At 35.9% G+C, this 23,811-nt stretch overlaps 1 protein-coding gene across 3 annotated transcripts in view; it reads right to left on the bottom strand.

The window, feature by feature from the left end:
- The window catches only part of LOC111502532 (Death-associated protein kinase related), a 361,534-nt gene that overhangs the window by 144,100 nt on the left and 193,623 nt on the right, over positions 1-23,811 (bottom strand). Inside the window, exon 1 of one of the 3 annotated variants that reach the window (XM_074175627.1) lies at positions 13,187-13,206. The exons of the other annotated variants lie outside the window; for them this stretch is intronic. Coding sequence (XP_074031728.1) covers positions 13,187-13,191 — 5 coding nt within the window. The 5' untranslated portion in view covers positions 13,192-13,206. Of the gene's footprint in view, positions 1-13,186; positions 13,207-23,811 lie in introns of those variants that run through there. 3 annotated transcript variants of the gene reach the window in all.

Raw genomic sequence — 23,811 nt, 5'->3', positions numbered from 1 at the left:
AATACGAATTACTTTCTAACAGTGGAATATTCAATAATCCGCTGCTACTTTTTACTGATAGAGATGTGTCGAGAAATTATATTTATTGAATTATTTACCCCCTTTTTATGCTTAGTCATCGATTTTTATCGATTCAGGACGCTGCTGAAGCCTTCCAAAATCATGTTTTTAATAAATCAACTTCAGAGTAGAAAAACTATTTCGATAATTGCTTTGAATACTTGCAAACACGTATCAATCCCAAAAACGAATAAAAAAAAACGGTATAACATTACAGAAAAAATATCTCAGTAAAAGTTATTATTAAGTATAGTCTTCTTGATAATTAACGGTTAATACAGGAACAATAAAATAATTTACGATGTGAATGCCGTCAAATATTATTTTTGTAAAAGTAAATGCCTTCCTTTCATTAGATATCATAAAATTGTGTAAACAGAATTACGGAAGCGAATGATTTTGAATCTGGCTCGAAGGGCCGTTAATCGCTGAAGTTTAATTTTATTTTCTCCCAAATGATTGGTAATATTTCACATATTTAATGACTCTTTTATGAGAAACTACTAACTTAATGTAATTTTTTTCGATTGTGAACGCTGCTTTCAAATTGAAGGAACAACTGCAGCGTTAACTCTTCAGAAATGTTTTTCTCTGCCGCTCCCAACGAATTTCTGGTTTGAAAGACCAATAACAAACCTCAGAACTATTTTCTATCATGAAAACTAATATTGCTAATAGTATTTTTGAAAAAAAATGCGTTCATTGAAATAACTAACGGTTTGGCGAAACGTTGGAAAAATCTCAAATACGAACGAAATAATAAAATACCTCAACACTTGGAACTGAGAAATAGCTCACACTTGGAGAGGTATTTCTCAGTTAAAGTAGTAGAAAAATTGTACATCGATCATAAAAAAGCACGGAATTTGACAAACACAAAACGAAAAACGGCGAAATTTGAAGAGCACAAACAGCTGGAAAAAACCAAGGAACAAACATCATAGGAGGCGTGTGACACATCTAATTATTCTGACATAGGCATTCGCCGAATGCATTTACTTGCTCAGACTCCGTTTTTCTTGCAGCTGTTTTACGAAATGACATTAACCGCCGTTGAACAGATAAAAGTAGTCTGTCTGTAATTATAAACATAAACAGTTGTGTTTACTTAATTCTTATGGCGTTTGTGGGAAAGGGTTGTTCAAAGGACAACGGACTCAATTTTCTTCGAAAACATATAACATAAAAGTCGTACATAGAGCAGATTGTTACAGTATGGTGGAGAAAATAAATCAATTATTTCGTATCACATGTACATAGTAGTCAGTGTACCTCAAAAGTAACAAAAACATAATTATCTACACAATTTAGAATCAATGACAAATCCTAAAGGAAGTCCCTTTTTAATTCTGAAATTTTTGAATTTTGCATTTGCTCCATCAAGAAAAATTGCATACTATACTTAAACCGAGATATGAACCATAATAACGTTATATAATGAATAAATTATAGACATAAAATAGTTTCTAATGAAACAATTACTAATTCATGAAAATTAAAAAACATATTAGACATTTCAAACTCAAACTGTATTCTTAATTCATCCGATGAGAAACAAACTGAATACTCGAATTTGATTTTCGAAATAAACAGTGACAAACATAACCCATTCGAAACGGTATTCAAGAGTTTCAAATGTCAGTTTAAGTGTCCTTGGACCATATGATAATTTGCCAAATACTTGAGACAAATTTCACAAACTGAGATTGAACAAAAATTTAAAAAAATATTTTCTGTTATGAACTATTACATTATTACTGATATATATTTCATACATACCTCAATCAAGTGAACTAATTCTTTCCATATTTTGATTCTTTTTGGGAAAATACATTTTAGTTGTTGTGAATCGAAAAATTTCAAAATGTATGTATATGTTACGGTAAATGTACACTCTTGGGAAATGTACACTTTTACCCTAAAATGTGAATATTTCCCAAAAAGTTAGGTATATGTGAACTGAATATAATGTATATGTACATTTCCTGGCAAATATGTACTCTTGCCTTCAAGTTTTGGTAAATGTATACTCTTACCTTCATGTTTTAAGAAAAGTTGAAATACAAATTAATTAAAAATGTTGTTGCAGTAAAAAATATGTATTTAAATAAACATAATACAGAAGGCTTTAATAACGAGAATTATTTTAATAACAAAATGTAAATGACAAACGAAACATACTTTTCTTTGCATATTATATAATATATCGTAGGTTTTAATCCCAATATTCATAAACACAATGTTCGTCCTAGTTTTTCAGGACCAATACGATGGGAATCAAACAAATAATAATAATAACATACTTTTCTTTATTATAACAGTTGAATTTTATAAAACTATAAAGGAACATATAGAAATTTCATAATGAAAAAAGTTTTATTTATTTGAGCAAGAATTGCTATTGTGGCACTTGGAACTACATAATATTCCAACATTTTTACAACTGCATTTTTTTAAGAACAGGTTTCTTTACATATGCATCTTTTAAAACCTTGTCCACCAGTAAGGGATGCATTCCTATAATTTCTCTTACCGATTTCTCAACATCTTGAGGAACATCTTCGTATGATATAAACTTTGGTTCGCAAATGGCGAGTTCATGAATAATAAGATTGTTTTAAAACTCCCTGTTTAGTTCCTAATTCATGTATAAATGTTTTTCGTCATTCTTGACAAAACAACGCAAATCAAATTTTTTAGATCCGTTTTACCACGATCACGACAACGTCTGGAATGGAAATTATAACATTGTCACCAATCACAGCAGCAGGAAATTTTTCTTTCGAAAGGGAACATTTTCTAAATGTTCCCTTGCTTTCTTTTGAGCATTATCAATTGAAATAATTTTCTCGTTTAAAATAGAATTTTACTTCCATCTTTCTCTTCAATTTGGTTGCATATTAAACCATCATCCAAAATTATACCTAACGTTTCAATGGAAAATTCATCGTTTTCTGCGACTTTGCTATGTGGTGAATTGTTCAGTGTGTACTCCTTCTAGTAACTGCTCTAACTCTTCTTCTGTTTCCAGCTGTTCAACAGATTCCATAGGTAAATTTGACGTTTTCAAACCCAATTTCATTCTGGTTCCGAATAAAGCTTTATACTTTCATGAAAAGCTCTATTTTTCATCAGTTGAACATATTTTAAACCTTCTGACCACACATTTACCAAAACGACATGTTCATTGTGAATTCAATGTACATTGAACAATGTATATATAACATATACAATCCTAGACTATGTATATATGCCAAACCTCGATCTCGGACTAGATCATGGCAAATAGACGACAACATTATACTATTTTTTTTGATGAAGAAGCAATATTATTTTTGAATTGAAAAGTCTACGAACATTATAGGATTAATAAAGAATTACATTCACAAATGAGCAATCAAGTTCATTTTCTGGCGTTCGGTAGCCAGGCGGTTCGACGTGGGTGCTTTGTTCACTCACTCGAATTGACTGCTGTGTTGTTCGGTAGTTCAAACCCTAGTCTGGACGATCGATTTTCACTTGCTGTCGTATTAGGAATCACACGTTAAAAGGTAAGACCTCGTTAATCCTTAGCTCGCACAAGTTTCGACTTCTGAGGGTTGTCGTTCGTAGGGGTTCGACAGCTGGTTAACGGAAAACCAGATTTTAAACGGAAACAGATAAGGAATTACATTCACAAATGAGCAATCAAGTTAATTTTCTTTTAACATTTTGAAGGGGGTGTTTTCAGTCCAAAGGGAAAGTATAAAAATATGCTTGTAATATGTCATTTAAGAGTTAAAGATTGAAATTATTTTTATGCAGCCTTTTCATTTATCCGTTACTACGGAGATCACGTTTTCAAACGAAGGTTTTTTCTCCTTTTGTTCTATTCATAATAGGAAAACAACTAACAAACATTTGTAGGGAGATAGTAGTTGAAGTCACTAATGCTCGCCTAGTAACAAAAATTAGAGTGGATTGCATAGTCTAAGTTTAAAATTTAGTCAACTGAAACCTGTATGGCGTTAATAAAGGATTTTACCACATAATAATCACAAATTCTGATTCAATGTTTCACTGGATGTCAATAAGAAAATATAATCAAGGATATGATCGTTAAAGAAATAAATATAACAAAAACAATCGTTAATATCGCAAGTGATTTGTCTTTCAAATGAATTTTTCACTAATTAACACTAACGGAATATTAATTAAAAAATCACACAAACAGCTTGATTAGTAATTAGAAATATTTGATTTCACATACATTCCTTTCAATTGTCGTCATATTAATAACTGTCCGAGACATACACGGAAAAATTACGGTTTGTTTATAACGATCTTGCTTACGATTTCGCAACAAACTTGAATATGTTAATGTGAAACGGAAAAATTATCGTTCGATACAAATTTGTCATTACGGAAGATTATGTACCAAAACAAAGACTCGTATAATACATTTCGGAAATATATGGTCTTCCATTGAGTGCTTCCTATCTTTAAATTTTGTTATTCGTTCGGAAGACCTATTGATAGCTACGTCTTCTCTGGGTGAAGCGCATCCAAAACGTCCAATTTTCCTTGATTTTGGCGCATAAATCAGTCTGAATTTGACCGATGATATGGGTTATGTTGGCTTTGAGGACCGCTGTGGTTTGTGGCTTATTCGCATACACCTGCGACTCGAGAAAACCTTACAAGAAAAAGTCTAACGGGGTCAAATCTTACGATCTTGGTGGCCAGTTCATCTCCACGTGAGATGAACATGCCCACAAATCGCTCGTACAGAATATCCAATGTGGCATGAGCTGTGTGGCACGAAGCGCCTTCTACATGAATATAAAATTTGAAAATTATGAAATACATAGTAGTAATTTAAAACTCAACTCTAAGTTCTGATTTGCATTGGCGCTTCAAGTCAAAACGTACGTTTTCAACACCTCACTTAAGTAGTTTATGTGCTCAGAGAATATCTGGTATAGTCAGGTTGAAGCCTATTTGGATATCATTGGTAGGAGATGACGAGTAACCCTGGATCGGTTGAATGAGGACAGTCACAGCTAAGCATTCTTGGAGTCCACACGTGATGTTTATCAATGTTCGTTATGGGATTAGAATGAATATTGTATTCGAAGACTTCGTGTTTATGTTATCTGACAAAGACAGAGGTGGGATGATAATCTAAATACGTCCTTCGTAATATTGTACAGAGTTCTGAAGTGAAAATGGGTAAAAAAAAGTAAAGACAAGAAACAATCGGTTTCGCGAAAACGGGAAATTTCCTCAAGTAGTGCCAGTAGTGATAGTAATGGTCCCACGAAACGGGAATTTAAAAGATTGAAATCTGAATTCAAGACATTGAAACAAAGGCAGGTTAAGTACACTCATCAAAAAGGCGACGAGTTTCTGGTTCCTTTGTTCGATCCATCTAAGATGACTCAGTGGTAGAACAATGGTTTGGTAGAGTCGATTATCTGGTTGCAAGATACGATTGGGATGATGATTCAATACTACGGCTGATATCGGGGAGGTTGAGAGGCAACGCACGGCACTGGTTCGACGAAAATACCAAATATGACGCAAGTTGGGAAGAAGTAAAACGTTTAATGAAACTTCAATTCCGTAAGTCTGTTCCATTTTCTAATTTGCTAAAGAGTGCTGCCAATTATGACACAAGACCTGATCAGAACTTAGGCGACTATTGTTTTCAAAAGTTGTCTCAATTTGGCAATTCCTGATGAACGTTTAGTCGATGCTGTAATAGGTGGTATAACAGATAAAAATTCAGCTCGTACTGTTAGATCAGCCCAGTATACTGATGCTAATTTGTTATATGCTTATTTGAATACCATGGGAGATATGCCATCTCAAATCACAGTCCCTAGTGCTAGTTACCAAACTCCTTCATTTAATAGTCGTCCTGTTCATCAAGACCAAAATAGGAAAAAATCCAAAGGAGGTTCAACTTGTTTTAATTGTGGTATTTCATGACATGTAGCTCACAATTGTCAAGAAGCGGAAGATCTCATAGAAGGTTATAGACGCTCAAGAAAAGTTATGTCTCCAGATCATCTTAAGAAATGGATAAGTATACAAGACGACCAAAAGTAAGTTGAGCAAAAGTTGCTCTGTAGGTAGAAAAGGCATGGTGAACGTCACCATTGAGCAAACGTCGCTCTGTAAGTAGAAAAGGTAAACTTTACCTTTGGTGAACGTCACCATTGAGCAAACGTTGCTCTGTAAGTAGAAAAGGTAAACGTCACCTGTGGTGAACGTCACCATTGAGCAAACGTTGCTCTGTAAATAAAGAAGGTAAACGTTACCTTTGGTGAACGTCACCATTGAGCAAACGTTGCTGGGTAAGTAAAGAAGGTAAAAGTTACCTTTGGTGAACGTCACCATTGAATACACGTTGCTCTGTTGAATTTTTCTATAATTTTTTTGTTCTCAGGTCAGAATAAGGTCTGAGGACAGACCTTTTGCAGGATGGCCGAATGTAGGAGATGACGAGTAACCCTGGATCGGTTGAATGAGGACAGTCACAGCTAAGCATTCTTGGAGTCCACACGTGTTGTTTATTAATGTTCGTTATGGGATTAGAATAAATATTGTATTCGAAGACTTCGTGTTTATGTTATCTGACACATTTCAATCGTATTTATGAAAAATAGAGAAAAAACTCCAAAGCAAATGTGGATTAGATTGTCGGGGAGCTGGCCCATGGCCTGATTCACTGCGATCTTTTCAGATCTACTGTGATGCTTCTTGGTTGTTGGAACTCATTGTCTAGCTTGATTTCTTTGATGAAACTCCATAGCCTTGACACTGACCCCTTCATATAGCTGGCAGCCTCTGGTTTCTCTTCCCCGCATCTTGCGTGTCTCAACCTTGCTATCGCTTTGCATTCACAAAGCAGTGCGGTTTCTTCCTCTTCTTGACAGAACCTGCATTGGGTTTCTTCTATCAGACCCATGTCGCTCATATGTTTCCTGAGTCGGCTATGTCCCATTAGTAGACCCACCACTACCCATACAATCTTACGGTTGTGGTTTAGCAGGTCTTCCGTGAATCTGGGAGATGGTTTCTTCATGAACTCTTTCGCCTGCCTCATTCCTGGGAGCTTATTCCACCAATCGGCTTGCATCAATGAGTTTATGGATGTCTTCATACATGCTTTCGCTACCCCACAGAAGGGTTCTGGGCCGACCATAGCCTTGGATGCGCTTTCACGGGCTAGAAGCAAATGTACTCTGACTTGAACCCTTTCAAAAAAGTCGACAAAGTACTACCACCTTTCCTTATCCTCAGTAGAAGGGGGCTCATCCTCGGGCTAATCAATCGTTAATCGATTCTGATGACGAAGAACACTATACCTAACAATGCTATTGATGTATTGAAAAAATCTGAAAAAATCACTCATTGAGTCAATCTTAAAATTTCCTAAATCATTATAATAAACTGACACCCTGTACAAGAAACACTTTCACTATATCGAGATTCAAGCATTCTACTCGTTCCGAAAGCTGACGAAATTTAATCCAACTAATCTCGAACATAATCAAATCCTCTGAAAAAAAAATATAATTCCCCATTAATTTCTTTCTATTTAAATGCTAATACACAACGCTTACAAACAAGAACCGACAATCCTTAAGGACACACGAAATCTGTCTCACGCAGTGACATTTATATCATTATTTATATCATAAAGTTTATTTATATCCTTCCCCACTATTCATTAAACTAGCTGTGAATTAATGCCGTCGAATTTGTGTGACAGGCCCGAAAATAAGACGCCTCTCATACAGAAAAAGATAAATAATTTTGTCAATGTAAATGAATACGGACCCGATGACAGCCGAGGATGATGTAGTTCGACCACCCGCGGTTTTAGGGTGTTCAATCTTCGTGTTGGCGGTACTGTTTCGTAGATGATAACTTGATTAGAATATAAGCTACAAAACAAAAACAACTATCTTCATGTGAACAATTACTTGAAAATCACTGTTTCTTAATTCAATTTGTACATTCGTCATGGAATTGAAGCAGATACCATTCACAGAAAGGTTATCCAGCGTGATATATGGAAGAGTATAGATTTAAAATGTCAGTTACATGGAATTCTATCATCCTTCATGGTGTACTTCGAAGATTCGGGAGACACTTGTTTTATCGGCTAATCAGCACCGTTTTGGATAACATTATGAGACGAAGGATTTCTCTCAAAAATATTTCCACTTCAATTTGTATAGAATCGTAGTTAATCAAATTGTTTAGTTCAAAATTCTCGAAAACTATTTTGAAAATCTGTTTTGAATTATGTTCTTCAGTTGAACAGCTTTCGTCCCCCTACGATTAACGAGGTCTTACCAATTAACGTGCGATTTATGGCACAGGTTGGATGATAGGCAGGGAAAATCGATCGTCCGGCTGCGCGGCTCGAACCATCGATTCATCTGACAGTCGATTGAAAGAGTGGGACGAACCATTCACATCAACCCAACCGGCTACCGTTCCACTGTCATTAGCTATTCCATATTATATGGATGAAACGACCGAAAGTGAACTGGATAGAAATTTCAGTTCCATTTCTTTCTATAGAATAGTTATGGAAACCGTTGACATTGACTTAATTGGTTCTATGACAATGTTATTCATGTAGAAACTTTTGAACACAAAATAAGGCTTTTTCAGTTATCAACCAATCCTGAACCGTCATCTACCGAAAACTCTTATGAAGCCATTTCGTTCATCTGCTAAATAGAAACAAAAGAGGTCATATAAGTTTTATCGACGTTTTCAGTTTTTAATTCCAACTTGTCTCCGACCCAGAAAATTTTTAGGTTTGAATCATAATTCATCGAATCATTTTGCAACGATTGGAGATGTTGAGATATTGGAGTAATTATTCATGAATCTTTTAAACCTTAAAAAAATGTTTTCGAACATATTGGAAAAAACTGTGATTTCGTAAATATCTCCAGTACTATTAAAGCTATCGAAAAAATTAGCGATGTCTATGAAATTTCTCGGAAAAATCACGATAAAACGTTTTTCTCATTTTTCGACTCCTCTCGAAATCTTATATGATCTGTATACCAACGAAAATCTAATTGATGGTGGAAATTTTGAATAAATAATTCATTTCGTTCGTGACAAACGGGAAATAAATCATAAACACAACCAGCAGACGACAGATAGACAGACGAACAGACGGAGCTAACATGTTTTTGCATTTTCATTAGGAATACTTGAACAAACATAACATTGTTATCGATATATCAGAAAGCCCTGATTGCAAGTTTTAATATTCTATCTATTTTTTATTTGAACGAGCATTTCAGTGGCGATACTTTATTTAATGTGTAATTTGTACCCATGAGTTGAAGAGAAATAAAACAAGTAAAAAAATCCGAAAAATGGCAGGTCATCCTAACAATTTCTTACTTCTTCGAGCTCAAAATTTTAAAAATTATTCGACGAAATCACTTGAATGGAAATTTTTGAACGACACTATCTATTGAACCCGTCGATTTTCATCTGTTACCCCCTTTTTTGAAAATTAATAATTTTCTTAGCGGGAAGTTGAAAAATTCAAATTTTATAAAAAAAATCGAGGGTTCCGTCGTGTTCCCTCCAAATTTCCAAATCAGGCCCTGGCTCTAACCCTTCAAATAAAAAAGTTACGGTCAGTACGGACAGTAGCCTACCGCTCCTAAAAGTCGTGGAAAAAGTATGATAGTTTGGCAACAATAAATCATGATTTCAAATATACAATACACGAAACAAATTGGAATTGGTTACTTTTACGACAACAACCTAACTGAAATAATTTCATAAAAAAATATTCTCTACTATACCAGAACTGACATCATTCTGATTAAAAAAAATAGGTATATCGCAGTTTTATTCGTTTGTATGTGATAATTTTATTCATTCGATAAAGTCCCTAATTTATACGTTCTAAATCAGTCGAGTCCCAGAAGATGCACAACGAATTTATTACATTCTTAAAGATTCTATAATTAACGATAATCAGTCTATTTATAAAAGCAGGTGAGTTATAAATAAATGACGGAATGGATCAATTACATCTTAAGTATAATGTGACAAATATGTGATAGATAAAAATAGAACTATTATAAAGAGCCAAGATGACTTCCTCACCTGGCAATTGTTTCTGATCTGAACGCCAAGAAATCTCATGGATTATTTCTATTGCACTGTCGCATTGTATTCGAGAAAACTTCATCTCATAGCGAAAATTAAAAAAAAGTTTATTTTGGTATTCCGAAACTATACAATCGAAGACGAAGGATAACTTCTAAACAACAAATGCATGCATGATACCACTAATTTGCTGGAACAACGTCAACAAAAGTTCCACATGCAAGGATCAGATTGGTCCACAAGGTTATTAACTGCGAAACATTTTTAGCACTCAATTATTTGGTGGATTGAAAGGTTCTAAGAAGGTACTGAATTAATCGGAACAATCGAAATGCAAGTATAGTGCAAGATATCTGAAAGAAAACCGACAATAGCTTTTCGAGAAGAAAGCTTTGTGAGAAAGTTGGGAAGATACACAAATGGAGAAAATCTGACGAGCATAATATCAAAGTTCATAGCAGAAAACGAAAACTATGCTCACATATTATCTTGATCTCTGTTAGCCATAAGGAAACCGTGCTAAAAAAAACTTTCGTCATTTTTTCATTCAGGACCCAAGACCTCTTTCGATTATGGAACAATGGAAGAAATATAAATTGAGGATAGCATTAGTTGTCTGTGTCAGAACCATGGATGCAAAAGGGAGTTGCTATCTCCTTCAGAATTTTAAGAGATGATGGAATCTCATGTGTCTATAGTCAACAAGACAACTTTAGTCTTTGGTAAAAATGTTTTCAATGCCTTTTTCAAAAAATATATTAGGTACAATGGGTCTTATGTAACATAATCTAGGATAACTTCGGGTGCGGCACTTGCTCCAAAGTAATCATGAATTGGCCAGTAGCATCTTTTACTAAAGACTATTTTTTCTACTTTCGTATCAGTTCAAGTTGATTCATTAGGTGAAGCTTTGCAGACTTCGTAAAAGTCCTTTGTTATCCTATATATTTGCATTAATCAACTGAAGTATTATAACCAAAACGACATATTGTACCTGCGGAACGGGACTGTTGAAAGGTGCGGAATGCTGTTGAATAATTATCTTGTGACATTACTGTAAAAATAGATGACAGAGCCGTCACCGTAGCACATACTTCGACCATTATTCCAACGGTTAGAAGATAAAAATGCATGCATGAGATCATACTTGCCGTACCATTGAAATTGTTGAATAACAAAGAAAACGTTTACCGATTGATGGACGTATTGCGCTATCGTTTTATATACGATTGAAATATAGACACGATTTACTTATTACTTGAAGATCGTGATATGGGGATCCGAAGAGAATAATTTCATAATCGCAAGGGAAAACGACTGAGAAATGTTACAAAAAATTCAATCGTTAGTGACACAATGAAGAAAAAGCTGATCTTTTAAATATATTTTTTTAAATAATGAAGGTGTAAATATATCAAAGAAAACTGAAAAATGTGACTCACTCGAAAACTTCATAAATGAAACCTAAGTAACATCCTCCCCATTTTTTGAACCAGTCACAAATTTCTGTTACAAAAAGGCTAATATACCGTCCCAGTGAAAAGTTAGTAGAGTAACTGGAAGTCAAAATGATATGTACAATTAGCGACCAATTTCTGTCATCAATGATTTTGCCAAAAATCGAATTAATAGAGTAACGAAACTGACGCCACCCCTGACCGATATGCCGGCCGACTCAGCGAACAAACACATGACATCACCGCGAAAGAGTGCAGTCGGGAATCGCCGGTAAAACTCCAGAACGGAACCGACCACAGATTTCTAGAAAGGACCGTTACCGATACAAGCCCGGCTCTCCAACCCAAGAGGGCAGTTCAGAAAGTGAATCGAGCGGCTGAACAAGAAATTCAAATAGTGGAAATAAATTAGGCGTTAGTTGCTAAGTGTTGTAAATAAATTACTTTGTGATTAGTGAAATATTGTAGGAAATAAATTTGTTTCAGACAGTTAATTCTTTAATTTGTCACAATAGATTTCTTCAGTAAATATTATGATATTTACTACAATTCGATAACATGATAACACTGCAATTCGGGTTCATAAACAAATCAAATACTGAAAATGACGTGGAAATGACTTCGTTCTTTCGAACGAATGCAAACTGTTAAAATTAGTAGCAAGCTCAGTACAACATAAGAAATAAATGTGGGTATACCCCAGGGAAGAGTACTTGGCCCGATGTTTTTTCTTGCTCACATAAACGCAATAAGGCAGGTTAATACATTTCACGGTCAAATAATGCTGTTGATACGGCCATGATCTTCACTGGTGGAAGTTGGGATGATATCTATAAAACTTCTAAAATTGATGTGAGAAAGGTTCTTCTCTATATTAAGTACAATTTCAGTAGGTTGAAAAAAGTCTAGTTTCAGTACTTTCAATAATCCTTCAAAATGCAATCGTCTAAAAAAATACAACTTCCTTCCAATTGAAAAAGTTCATCATTGTTTTTTTTCTATAAGACCAAATAGTCAAAAACAACCGCAATAATTCAACCGTCATCGAACTCTCCTTTTAATCGCCGAGATCCATCTCAGCGGGCGCTCATAGTTTTATAAGCCGAAGGCAGCTGGCTCATTACTATCGGACCGGCCGAGGCATGCCCCAAGGACATCTAACGAACCCGCTCCATAACAATAAATACGCTCGACGATGACTTCTAGCGAAAACGTCTTAGAAAAATCAGACAAATTTACGATCGTTTCGAAAACGATCGCGCATCGCGAGTACAGCGACCGCCCAAGAGCAGAATTAACGTCAATTTGCTCGAATTTACGGACATTTCTCGATAGAGAGAAGAGAAAATATTTATATAGAAGCGATAGGATCGGATGTGTGTTATGCGAGTATCGTTGTTTTATGGAACGGACTTTATAAAGAATTGAAATTCCCGAAGAGGTGAAGGCGACGTTACAATGTTGCTTATCGACTTACTTGGATTGCCAATATCTACGAAGCGATAGATTTCACCCACCTCATTGATTGGTTGAAGCTTACCTAGAAATAAAAATTGATATTAGTATTCGAATACGAACATAATTTAAAGAAATATATGTAGAGTGATCCGCCAGGAACGACATCAAGAGATTTGCAAAAAGTACAAATACAAAACTTATAAATACAAAACTTATGAAAATTTTTAAGTGCGACAATAAAATTGTTTCTAATTTGGCGAGCTTCTGGTTGAACAGAAAGTAGATTTGAACTTCGTTATTTCAATTGTACCACCATATATTTTCCTTACAGATTTACATTCTAGATCTATTTCTGAATAGAAAAAAGCAAACAATGATAGTGGACAAGTCAGATAATAGGTAAAGTAGTGGAAAAGAGTTTTCATTTGAAATCATTTTCAATGTAATTGGGAATAATAACATTGCGTATTTTGTTCATGAGGGAAATAATGAAGATGAGTTATAATTTTTTTTTCTGAAAGTCTGAAGAAGAGCTGGCATCATTCCACAACAGACTGAGAGAAAAATTCGATATTTCATCAGTTTCTCGTCTCCCTTTCGAGCGATATTAGTCTCACCCGGAGCTGAAAACTCCAACACGATATCGTCTTGCTCTGATGGCCGAGAATAACTATATCAGGCCTATTCGCCTGTATTAGAATTAAGGTATCTCTGTATCTGTAGAGTAGGCAGGGTGAGTGTAGGCCAATACTCGCCGAACACACACTCTCTTATTGACGATAACTGGACATTCGCATAGGACATGCCTGACAATTTCATCTTCCTGTTCTCACATCCTGCATAGAGGTATGTCCACTAGCCCCATATTGTGGAGGTGTTTCCTTAATTGACAGTGGCCTGGCCAGTCAGAAATCCTACTGTTCCTGGTCATCGCCAGATATTACTTCGGCGCCAGCTTTCCAGGGTCGCCCAGGGTAATCCTGGGAAGACTGCATCCTTTGATTCCATCCCATCTCTTTAGGGATTGAGCATGGGTGTGACGTTCCGCAATTGTCGAAGTCATCAGGCCGTAGGTGTCACTGGGTCATAAAATTCTTGGTCTAGCTAGCTAAAGAGTCGGCAATGTGATTACCTTTACTCCTGTCGTGCCCTTTAATCCACCTCAGGATAATGTTATTATATACCGAGGCTTTGGCTATTTCTTGGTGGCACTCTAGTACTAGCCCTGAGGTAACACGTTGCCTGTTCAAGGCTAATAGGGCTTGGCTGCTATCAGTGCAGATTGTTATGTTTTGACAGATATTCCTTTCCTGGTTATTTTTTGTGGCGATTGAGATACCGGACAGTTCTGTTTGAACCACGCTGGTTCAAACAGAACTGTCTGGTACAATTGATTCCCCACCCTAATTCTAAGTGGTGAATGGGAAACTGTACCAGCGTGATCCAAACAGATATGGCTGGTATCTCAACAGCCACAAAATAAATAACCAGGAAGGAAATTTCTGGCAAAAACATAACAATCTGCACTAACAGCACACAAGCCCTATTAGCCTTGAACAGACAACGCGTAACCTCAGGGCTAGTACTAGAGTGTCACCAAGATTTAGCCAAAGCCTCGGTAGATAATAACATTATCCTGAGGTAGATTAAAGGGCATGACAGGAGTAAAGGTAATCGCATTGTCGACTCTTTAGCCAAGGAAGCGGCTGGACTAAGAATTTTAGGACTCAGTGGCACCTACGGCCTCATGACTTTGACAATTGCGGAACTAGCCAAATGTTACACCAATGCTCAATCCCTCAATCTCTCACTGGCCACTGTCAACTAACAAAACACCTCCATAATATGGGTCTAGTGGACACACTTCTAGGCAGGATGTGTGAACAGAAAGATGAGACTGTCACGTATGTCCTATGCGAGTGCCCGGAGTTATCGTCAATAAGGATAAAGGAGATGTTTCCCAGTGACCTGTCCACCTTCCTGGAAAAGACAGAATGGACGATGACTGGGGAGGACAACTCCTCGGGAGGATGTGAAATGGGACACATGTGGCCTAAGTGTGGGCTTACACTCACCCTCCCTACTCTACAGACACAAATACATGATTTTTGAAGACTATCTACATAAATAACTATTTTTCTTCAACGTTTCAATAATTCAGATCAGATAATGTGTAGTTCACGTGAGGAGTTGCATTACCCCGCCCAAGACCACATCCTCGACAATGTTTTTCACTAACAAGAGAAGTAATTATATCCCACCACTCCTTATTTACCGAGAAAATTACACCGCTCGTAAGAGAACTTGCTGACAGCAGAATCGTATTCATTTAAAAATTGTTCGTTAACTTAATCAAACATCTATGCCAGCTGCAAAAAGACTTCGAGTGCATGTTGCGAGTGAATGCCATTAGGGGACGGTAGATAATAATTACTTTACGGGGGATATTGCGAAAATTGTAAAAGAACACTTTGTTTGATAAATTCAAACCCTGTTTCAACATACGTCCAGTGAATACTGATCATTTAACATTGATAGTCTGATACTTTCGTTAAAAGTTATCGTCTGCAATGATTTATTCCAGTCCTGATGATACTAACTTGGCTAGAGAAACGCGTGTTCTGGTATGGAAATCGTATTTTCAACAGATGCAATTGATTGTGACAAAATTACAAAAAAAGTTGTGAAAAAGTTCTGATTATTGTACTGAGATCTCATCTGTGAATGTCACTCGTGAAGTAACTTAATAACTTCAAACAACCATAGATGAACATAATACTTGATGAAAATCTATAACATATTTAAATAACACTTTATTTTGAGATTTTCATCGAACAGTTTACAAAATACAACACGTGTGATTCGCTAAACATTAGCTTTTTCGGACGTTTTCATACTAAACGAAACACGTGTTGCGGCTTTGTAATTTATCCAACGAAAATCTCACAATGAAGTGTTTCTTCAATGAGAAATATACGACGTCAAAGTTTCCGAATGAATACCAAAACCACTAAAGAAATACTAGAATAATACGTTGGATATTCCAATCCTATTATACCAGACTGCATATCTATGACGTGACCATCTGATGAATGAGCACTTCAGTTTTGTATGCACGTATGTATTTTTTCCCTTTTTTTGTTTCTATTTGCTTCATCACCTCCAGATTATTCTATTTATGCTTAACAGGAAATATGCGACTCAATCAAATGTATAACATATATTCAAGAAGTAATTTATTGTGTTATCTTCATTAAACAGTTTCACCAAAACACAACACGTTTTCGCTATACAAAAGCTTCTTCGGGGGTGTCTATATAACATATAGTAGCATTGAGAAACTCCCATTCTCTGTTTCGCATCATATTGATTCACCAAATTGTTTACTTTTTCTGGCTTGTTTCAGAGTTTATTCTTCAATTAGCGAATCCTATGCCGTTCATTATGACAATATGTATGTCTCCATATTGTGTCAATGTCTTATATCCCCGGTTTTTTTCAACTAAATTTTCGGTTGAAGGTCGCTTTCCATATTCATTATATTTCTGACAGTACTCCTGACGATGACCAGCATCCTGGACGGCGAAACACTGAGTAACAATCAAGTATACAACGGTCAGCAAGCCAAAAAAAAAAACAAAACAATAAAAAACTGAATGAGCTCATTACCAAATCAGTATCGAATAAAAGTTATTGCTTCAGTATTAATTATAAAGTTGACTTTATTTAAAAATTTTCAGTAATATATGAAGTTATGAGGAATAAATATGTTATTAATAAAATGATGGACTCGAGAAACACCAACCACTAAAATTTCATCATAACGCAATTACTGATAATTATACTGTTTATCTATGCATGCCTACAGTTACATCACGTGAAAGTCTGCCAATGATGCCATAGTTTCCACAGTTTTTTTGTCCTATTCAATGACGGTTATGACAAATCAATTATTTGTTTTGTCTGTTGAACATGTACATTTTTCTACATGCCATTTTCAATCCAATGAGTTATTTCAAGAGCTTCCTGTCTCAACTAGACAAGTCTGCTTATAGCAGATGAATTTCAGGATAAATTTTGAATTTTGTGAAATAATCTGCATACCTTCGCATCACCCCTGTCCGGGAAGCCAATGTGGCCTTATGGACGGGGTCGCCGGACTCCGGCCAGTGGCAGAAATAAGTAGGGTGAGGAGAACTAAAACCTCCCAAAAGCCTTTGCGAAACATACCACCGCGGACCAGCCTACCCAAGCTAAGGTGTAAGGAATCGTGCCGATACCTGAATGGCCGCAGGGTTACGAACGCTCCCCTTGGGGAACCAGCCGAAACCTCATTGTAATAATAAGCCTACCTCTGGTAATGCGGTGCTCTGCCGGAGGTGACCAACTCTTTTCCTGCTACTCGTGGGCACACACATGAATGAAACAAACACAAAAACAGAAACAACAAAAACCAATCCCGATTCTGGACAGAAGTGCTCATCTCAATCTAAGGTGGCTGGGGACGAACGGAAATATCCACCCCAACCTACCGCTCGGAATGATGCTGGACATAGCAGATAACCTCGAGATGTAATCAAATGGCAAGGCGTAAGCGCATTTGCGGCGCCGAGGCCAAAAGGAGAAAAAGAGCGAAAGAGGCAGGAGTGGCAGCAACTATAAGTGCACCCACCTCCTCCCTCACTCCACATCCAATAGAAAGGGAACTTCTTGTGGTGGGCGCCAAGAGCTCCGTCTTGAATACCGGCAAGAAACCGGCTGCCTCTGCAGGAAAGCGCCCTCACTTGTGCACCTCCATGGAGGGAACCCCAAGAAGATTGAAGAAGCCGCGCAACGACAGTAATGTCGCTGCACCTTTCAAAACCTTCGCGGAGGCCGCCGTGAGACACCTCAAGATTGCCAAAGAGAGTGTATGTTCGGCGAGTCTTGGCCTACACCTGCCGATATAAAAGAGATGTCTCCTAGTGACATGTCCATCCTGGAAAGACCGGGTTGGACAATGACCTAGGACAACTCCTCGGGAGGACGTCATGGATGTCATGGGCATCCATTGTGACCCATTGTGTGCCTAAGTGCTGTGGGCCTACACTGACCCTCCCTACTCTACAGATACAGGTACCTTCGCATCACAAACATCAGACCTGATCAAAATTTCAATCTTCTATTCAATTAAAGTCATTAAAAGTATTTTCAATACCGAAAGTTTTCGATTAAGTATATTTCGTTTAAACGTACCTATGTGGGAAAGTTATCAATACGTAACTGAAATTTGATGTTTACGACAGTATTTAACGTCAGATTAGAAACAAATGGCATAACAATATTTTCAAACAATTACATTATAGGCCAAGAGCAAAAATGTGCTTGAACTGAATAAAGACTTCTAGCAATAGTTTAATTATAGCAAAAAAAATGGGGTACAATAGACTGAAAAAACTTTATTTTTAAGTAAAATTGGCGGTATAACAGAAAACACGCGAAATATTTCTATTTATTTCGGTATTCATATTGATACTTCAATCAAAGAAGCTAGATTTTTTAGCTGGTAGAGGACACTCAGACTTTTCCGTTTCTTCCAATTCTCCAAAATACACTGCAGCCTCATGGGCATATTAAGTTTTTCCAGTAACGTTAACGTTGGAAATTTTGATGAGCAGACAGTATGACAATTGTCTGCGAGAACAGCTTTTTGTTGTTTTTTCATGTTGTTTCATCACAGGAATAAGTTGAATTACTTTTGAGATTTTCCCTCCTCACCCCAATAATATTTTCTCATTTGCTAAATATGTTTACTCGTCTTGCTTATCATAAAAGAGTAGATTCATTTTATTGTCATCATCTTCACTGCTTTTATTTATTTATTTCTTCATATATAAATAAATATTTGTTTAGTTGCTATTATATTTCATTAATTTTTTTCAATTAATGCACTCAAAACTATAATGAACTAAATAAACAAGATCACTAAGGAGGTGATCGAGAAATCAATTATTACACTTTTTTTTATTGATTCGGCCGCTACTTGATGAAGATCCATAGTTTTTCAAAAACTACACCTAACGATTTGATCTCCAGAAACTTTATTTGAAAAATATATCACAACATACAGAAGTAAAAAAAGCGCGTTTTTCTAACCATAACTGGGTAGAAACTTATATCCGTTTTTAATAAAACTGCATATTACAATACTGCTCCATATTAAGAGAAACTATACCGTCCACTTGAATTATCCTCAATACGAACATTGCGACAACGGTCATTTTCCAGGAACAAACGTGAGACCTCGACATTTCATCACTTGGTAAGGCATCGCGAGAAAGAGAAAGAAAATCTGGGTTTTTTACCGATAAAACGAGGCCACCGTAGAATTTGATGACACTGTCATTTTTTTCTGCGTAAGCCCGGCAACATCGCATCAGGTGTTCGTTCAAATGGTGACCGTTGGGTTCACGGCAAGGCCTTCTCTGACTCACACGCAAGGACGCTCGTTGCTCTTTTGTTCCGGTTCAGCTTGATTACGCGTACGCGGCTTACTTGATGGGCGATGATGCTTTTTTTTCGAAACTCTGTCTACATAGGGAAACCTGTCAGCGTCAGCTACGAAATTTGACAACAATTCGGAAACGTTAAGCTTACTATCTGGTGTGATAATTGACAAATTTTTGTTTCTTTACTGATGACATTTACCACGATTTACCAATATATACAGGAAACATGGAATAACTTTTGAAAATGGTGTCATCTTTCAAATTCGAAAGATACATTTTCCAAGTCGCAGCAGTTTCTATTAAATTTCGCCCAATTCGTTTAATCTATTTACAAGTAACAATTTAAATTCCAAATTGATTCCTGGATATCCGAGGGTGATCTGGAAAGTTTCCGATGTCAACATGAAGAAAGCAGCACTCGTGAGTAGAAGCTAGTAAATTTCGTTGTTCATCTGTTAACAGTTACTAGTCAAAGTTGGACCCTCAGTTGTTATCTAACAGTCGTTTGAGTGAGTATTTTTATAAAAATGGACAAGATCGAGTATCAAGCTGTCATTAAATATTTATTGGTGAAAGGCCTACGCAAATCAAAGATAAGTTGGATTCTGTGTATGGGCAGCTGAATTTAACGTGGTCGTAAGAGCTTGGGAGACGATTAACGTTCTTGACGTCCAAGAACTGCAACTACCGACGAAAACATCGCCAAAGTTCGCCAAATGTTGCTAGACGACCATCGAATTGAAGTGAGAGAGATAGCAGAAGTTATGAGCGTGTCAAAAGAACGTTTTTGTCACATATTTCGAGTAACTCAACATAAGAGCATGAGAAATCTGTCCTCTCGTTGGGTGCCGCGTTTGCTCACGTGAGACCCAAAACATGTTTGAATGCACATTTCCACATGCGTTCTGTTGGGCAGTTCAGGCGAAATAAATCCGAGTTTTGGCGCCAATTGAATACTGAATATGAAACATGGATGCACTAGTATACGCCCTAAATAAAAATACAGTTCGAACATTGGACTGCAAAGGGGGAACCAAACGGCTCCAAAATTATCAAAATCTGGTTTTTCGGCTGGGAAAGTATGGCGACTGTTTTTTGAGATAGTCCTGGCGTTGTTCCAATCGATTATCTTAAAAAAGGAAAAACCACTATAGGAGCATACTACTACGCATCATTACTGGACAAGCTAAAGGCAGAACTTACCCAAAAAACGGCCATATTCGCAGGAAGAGAAAATTCTCTTTCATCAAGAAAACGCCACTGTCTCGCACCCCAGCGGTTATCATGGCAGAAATCCATGAATTACGGTTTGAACTGCTAGACCATCCACCTCACTCACTAGATCTAGCCCCAAGCGACTTTTTTTTGTTTCCCCATCTAAAAATTGCGCCACTCGGAACACAAGATATTTCCGTCAAATAAAAAGGCAATCACAATTCGTGAACAATTATTTTGCACAGAAAAACGCCGAGTACTATTTGGACGGGTTACAAAGACGGGAGCATCACTAAGAGAAGTGTGTAGAGTTGAAAGGAGACTATGTTGGAAAAGAAATAAAAAAATCTGAAAAAAATGTCTTGTATCTTTGTTAGTTCGGAAACTCTACAAACCACTCTCGTATTGGGGACAACTCAGTCGTGAGGAAGGGTAAAGCGGAAGCTCACCGGTTAATCAGGCGCCACTCGGACATTTCAAGGCGCACATTCGTATCCCAGCAAAGAACACGTCAAAACTTTCTACGAGCAAAGCTTTAACAGCTGGATTAAAAGTAAATTGTTCGACTGACAGGTATTTTACGTTTACAAATGTTTTTAATCATTGATAACTTATTGAGGACTCACGTTGCTCTTGGCGTAACGACGAATATCGGAAAAGTTACGACTTTCACAGAGATAGCGCACGCAGGCGACATTATTAATGACATGTAATGAACAAGATTAATCAAAAATTTGAGTAGTACTCTAGTACAACTCTAGTTCCTTTTTAACTGACATGAATTTCCATGTTGATTTTATATCAAAACCTTTTGATAGAATACGTTTGTAATTATTTATATCAGATCAATTTTTTCGTCAAGCAATTTCTGAAAGTTAAAAAATAAATGAAAAATCAATTATTTTTAAAATAACGTGTATAATGAAAACTTTCTATTTCTATTGGTGATGTATACCAATTATACAACTTAGAAATACTTATATGTATTATTCTTTTTATTCCACATACGAAGTCTGTTCACAAAATAAGTTAAATTGTTCAAATTTCGCGAGCTACATACAATCGATTAGCGTTTTTTTTTATTTTTTATGTTGGTACACTCGTCTCGAGCATATGGTCACAGTTCCCAGGCATTAATGTTATGTTATACTCAAAAGTGGTACAAGCTTTTTACAGAAGGTCAAGAAGATGTGAATAACGAAGCTCGCCCTGGTTGCCCTAGCAATTCAACAACAAATGTTGCCAGCAAAATTGTTTTTTAATTTCATGGTGCTGCAACAGTTTCATTTTGTTGGTATTTTATAATTACTTCCAAAATGCTAATTGATTATATTAGACGAGCCGTGAACAAAATACAGTTGTAAGCAATAGAATTGTTTTATAAATTTGTCATAGAAACTTTTATAAAATAAAATTGACAAATCCGTTATAAAATAGTCACGAAATTATCACAGAAACGTTTTTACAATTAACTTATAAAACATATTTTCCTGTAAAAGTAAATTGATTTGTAGCAGTTTCATAGCACTTTTCTGTGTGGTTTTTATACTTCTTATAAAACTACTTCAAGATTATTTTATAACCGCTTCCTGTAGCTTTAATGACATTATTTTACTGGAATGCTTTCAAGCACAATTTTGAATTAATTTTCATATTGTCACTTCAATGATAATTTCCCAACTATTTTATAGTTTGGTATATTTACTACAATTCCAAAACAATAAAATAACTGTTATAAAATCAAATTGCTTCCGCTAATGTATATTTGCTGTCACCAAGAATAAAATACAGCATTTAAGAAGACCCAGCTGACATTGATTTCAGAAGTCGTGTAATGAAGTATAATTTGTCAGTTTTATTTTACTAGCGTCCCAATAAATATATACCTAATAACGCCGTGTAATATTGGTCATTGGAAAAAAATTAAGAAAAGTGGTTCGTTTCAGACTAAGACTCACGTTACCTAGCGCTTCAATTTTGTTCTTGCTGAAAACAGGAAAAGGTTGTCGATGATTAAAATCCGTCGATTTAAATGTAGCACCATGTTTATATACACTCAAATCGCTAGCTCAACACTTCTTCGAAATTCTGCCTTATAACGGATGGAAGAAGCTTCTTAGGCAAAACATCCCGATAGATAATATAACTTTAAAAGAAGTCCGACTCTGCCCCAATACCATCACCACTAAAACTAAGCGTTTCTTAACAGTTTTATAGTGGTAACATAGAAGCTAAAACACATTGCTACTGATACCAAATTATTTTATAGAACGACGCCATTATAAAATGATAGCAATTCGGAATACTGCCATTAGATGAGTTGAAAATATGAATTACTGCACATATAGTGCAGTAATTCATATTTTATCGTTATCGTTTTAGACTGCATTATATTTTATGAAGCTTGGAATTACTAAGAAACTGTTATAAAATTGTATTTAAATTATTTTATAGTAACTGCCGAAATGTTTATAAAACTATGTTGTAGTGGTTGTAAAAGGCCTTACAAAATATTGATAAAGTCTATAATGTTTTATAAAACGGTGTCACTTTCCTATTTATAGCTCTTCAGTTTTACAATTTGTTTCTCCGAAACGTTTTCACAACCACTATGAAATATAAAGTTCAAATATAACAAGCTATAGAATTTACGCAGTTACTGATCGGGGCGAACTAAAAGTTCTACACCTATATAATAATAATGATAATAATAATAATAATGTTTATTCAGATTCAAATCACAAAAAAAATAACTGAAGTTTTCCGTCACAATTTTTATTTTATTCATATTGTTGAAGGTGAAAATTCCCTGGAAGTGATGAAAAGTTTGAATTTTGGCCTTTTTTTTCAAAATTACTATCATCTACTATCAACACAAATATTTTTTCTCACATATGAATTCAAAAAAGTAGTTCCAGAAAATGTTCTCTGGTTTCTGCAGGCATTGCCTTGTCTACAAAAGTGTTTTCTCAAAACCTCGA

Source organism: Leptinotarsa decemlineata, unplaced genomic scaffold, assembly GCF_025532065.1.
Source record: "Leptinotarsa decemlineata unplaced genomic scaffold, Ldec_3_MD MMD2_tig00001064_RagTag_RagTag, whole genome shotgun sequence".
Taxonomy (NCBI): domain Eukaryota; kingdom Metazoa; phylum Arthropoda; class Insecta; order Coleoptera; family Chrysomelidae; genus Leptinotarsa; species Leptinotarsa decemlineata.
Note: the sequence above shows the minus strand (reverse complement) of the source record. Positions and strands in the feature narration are given on the sequence as shown.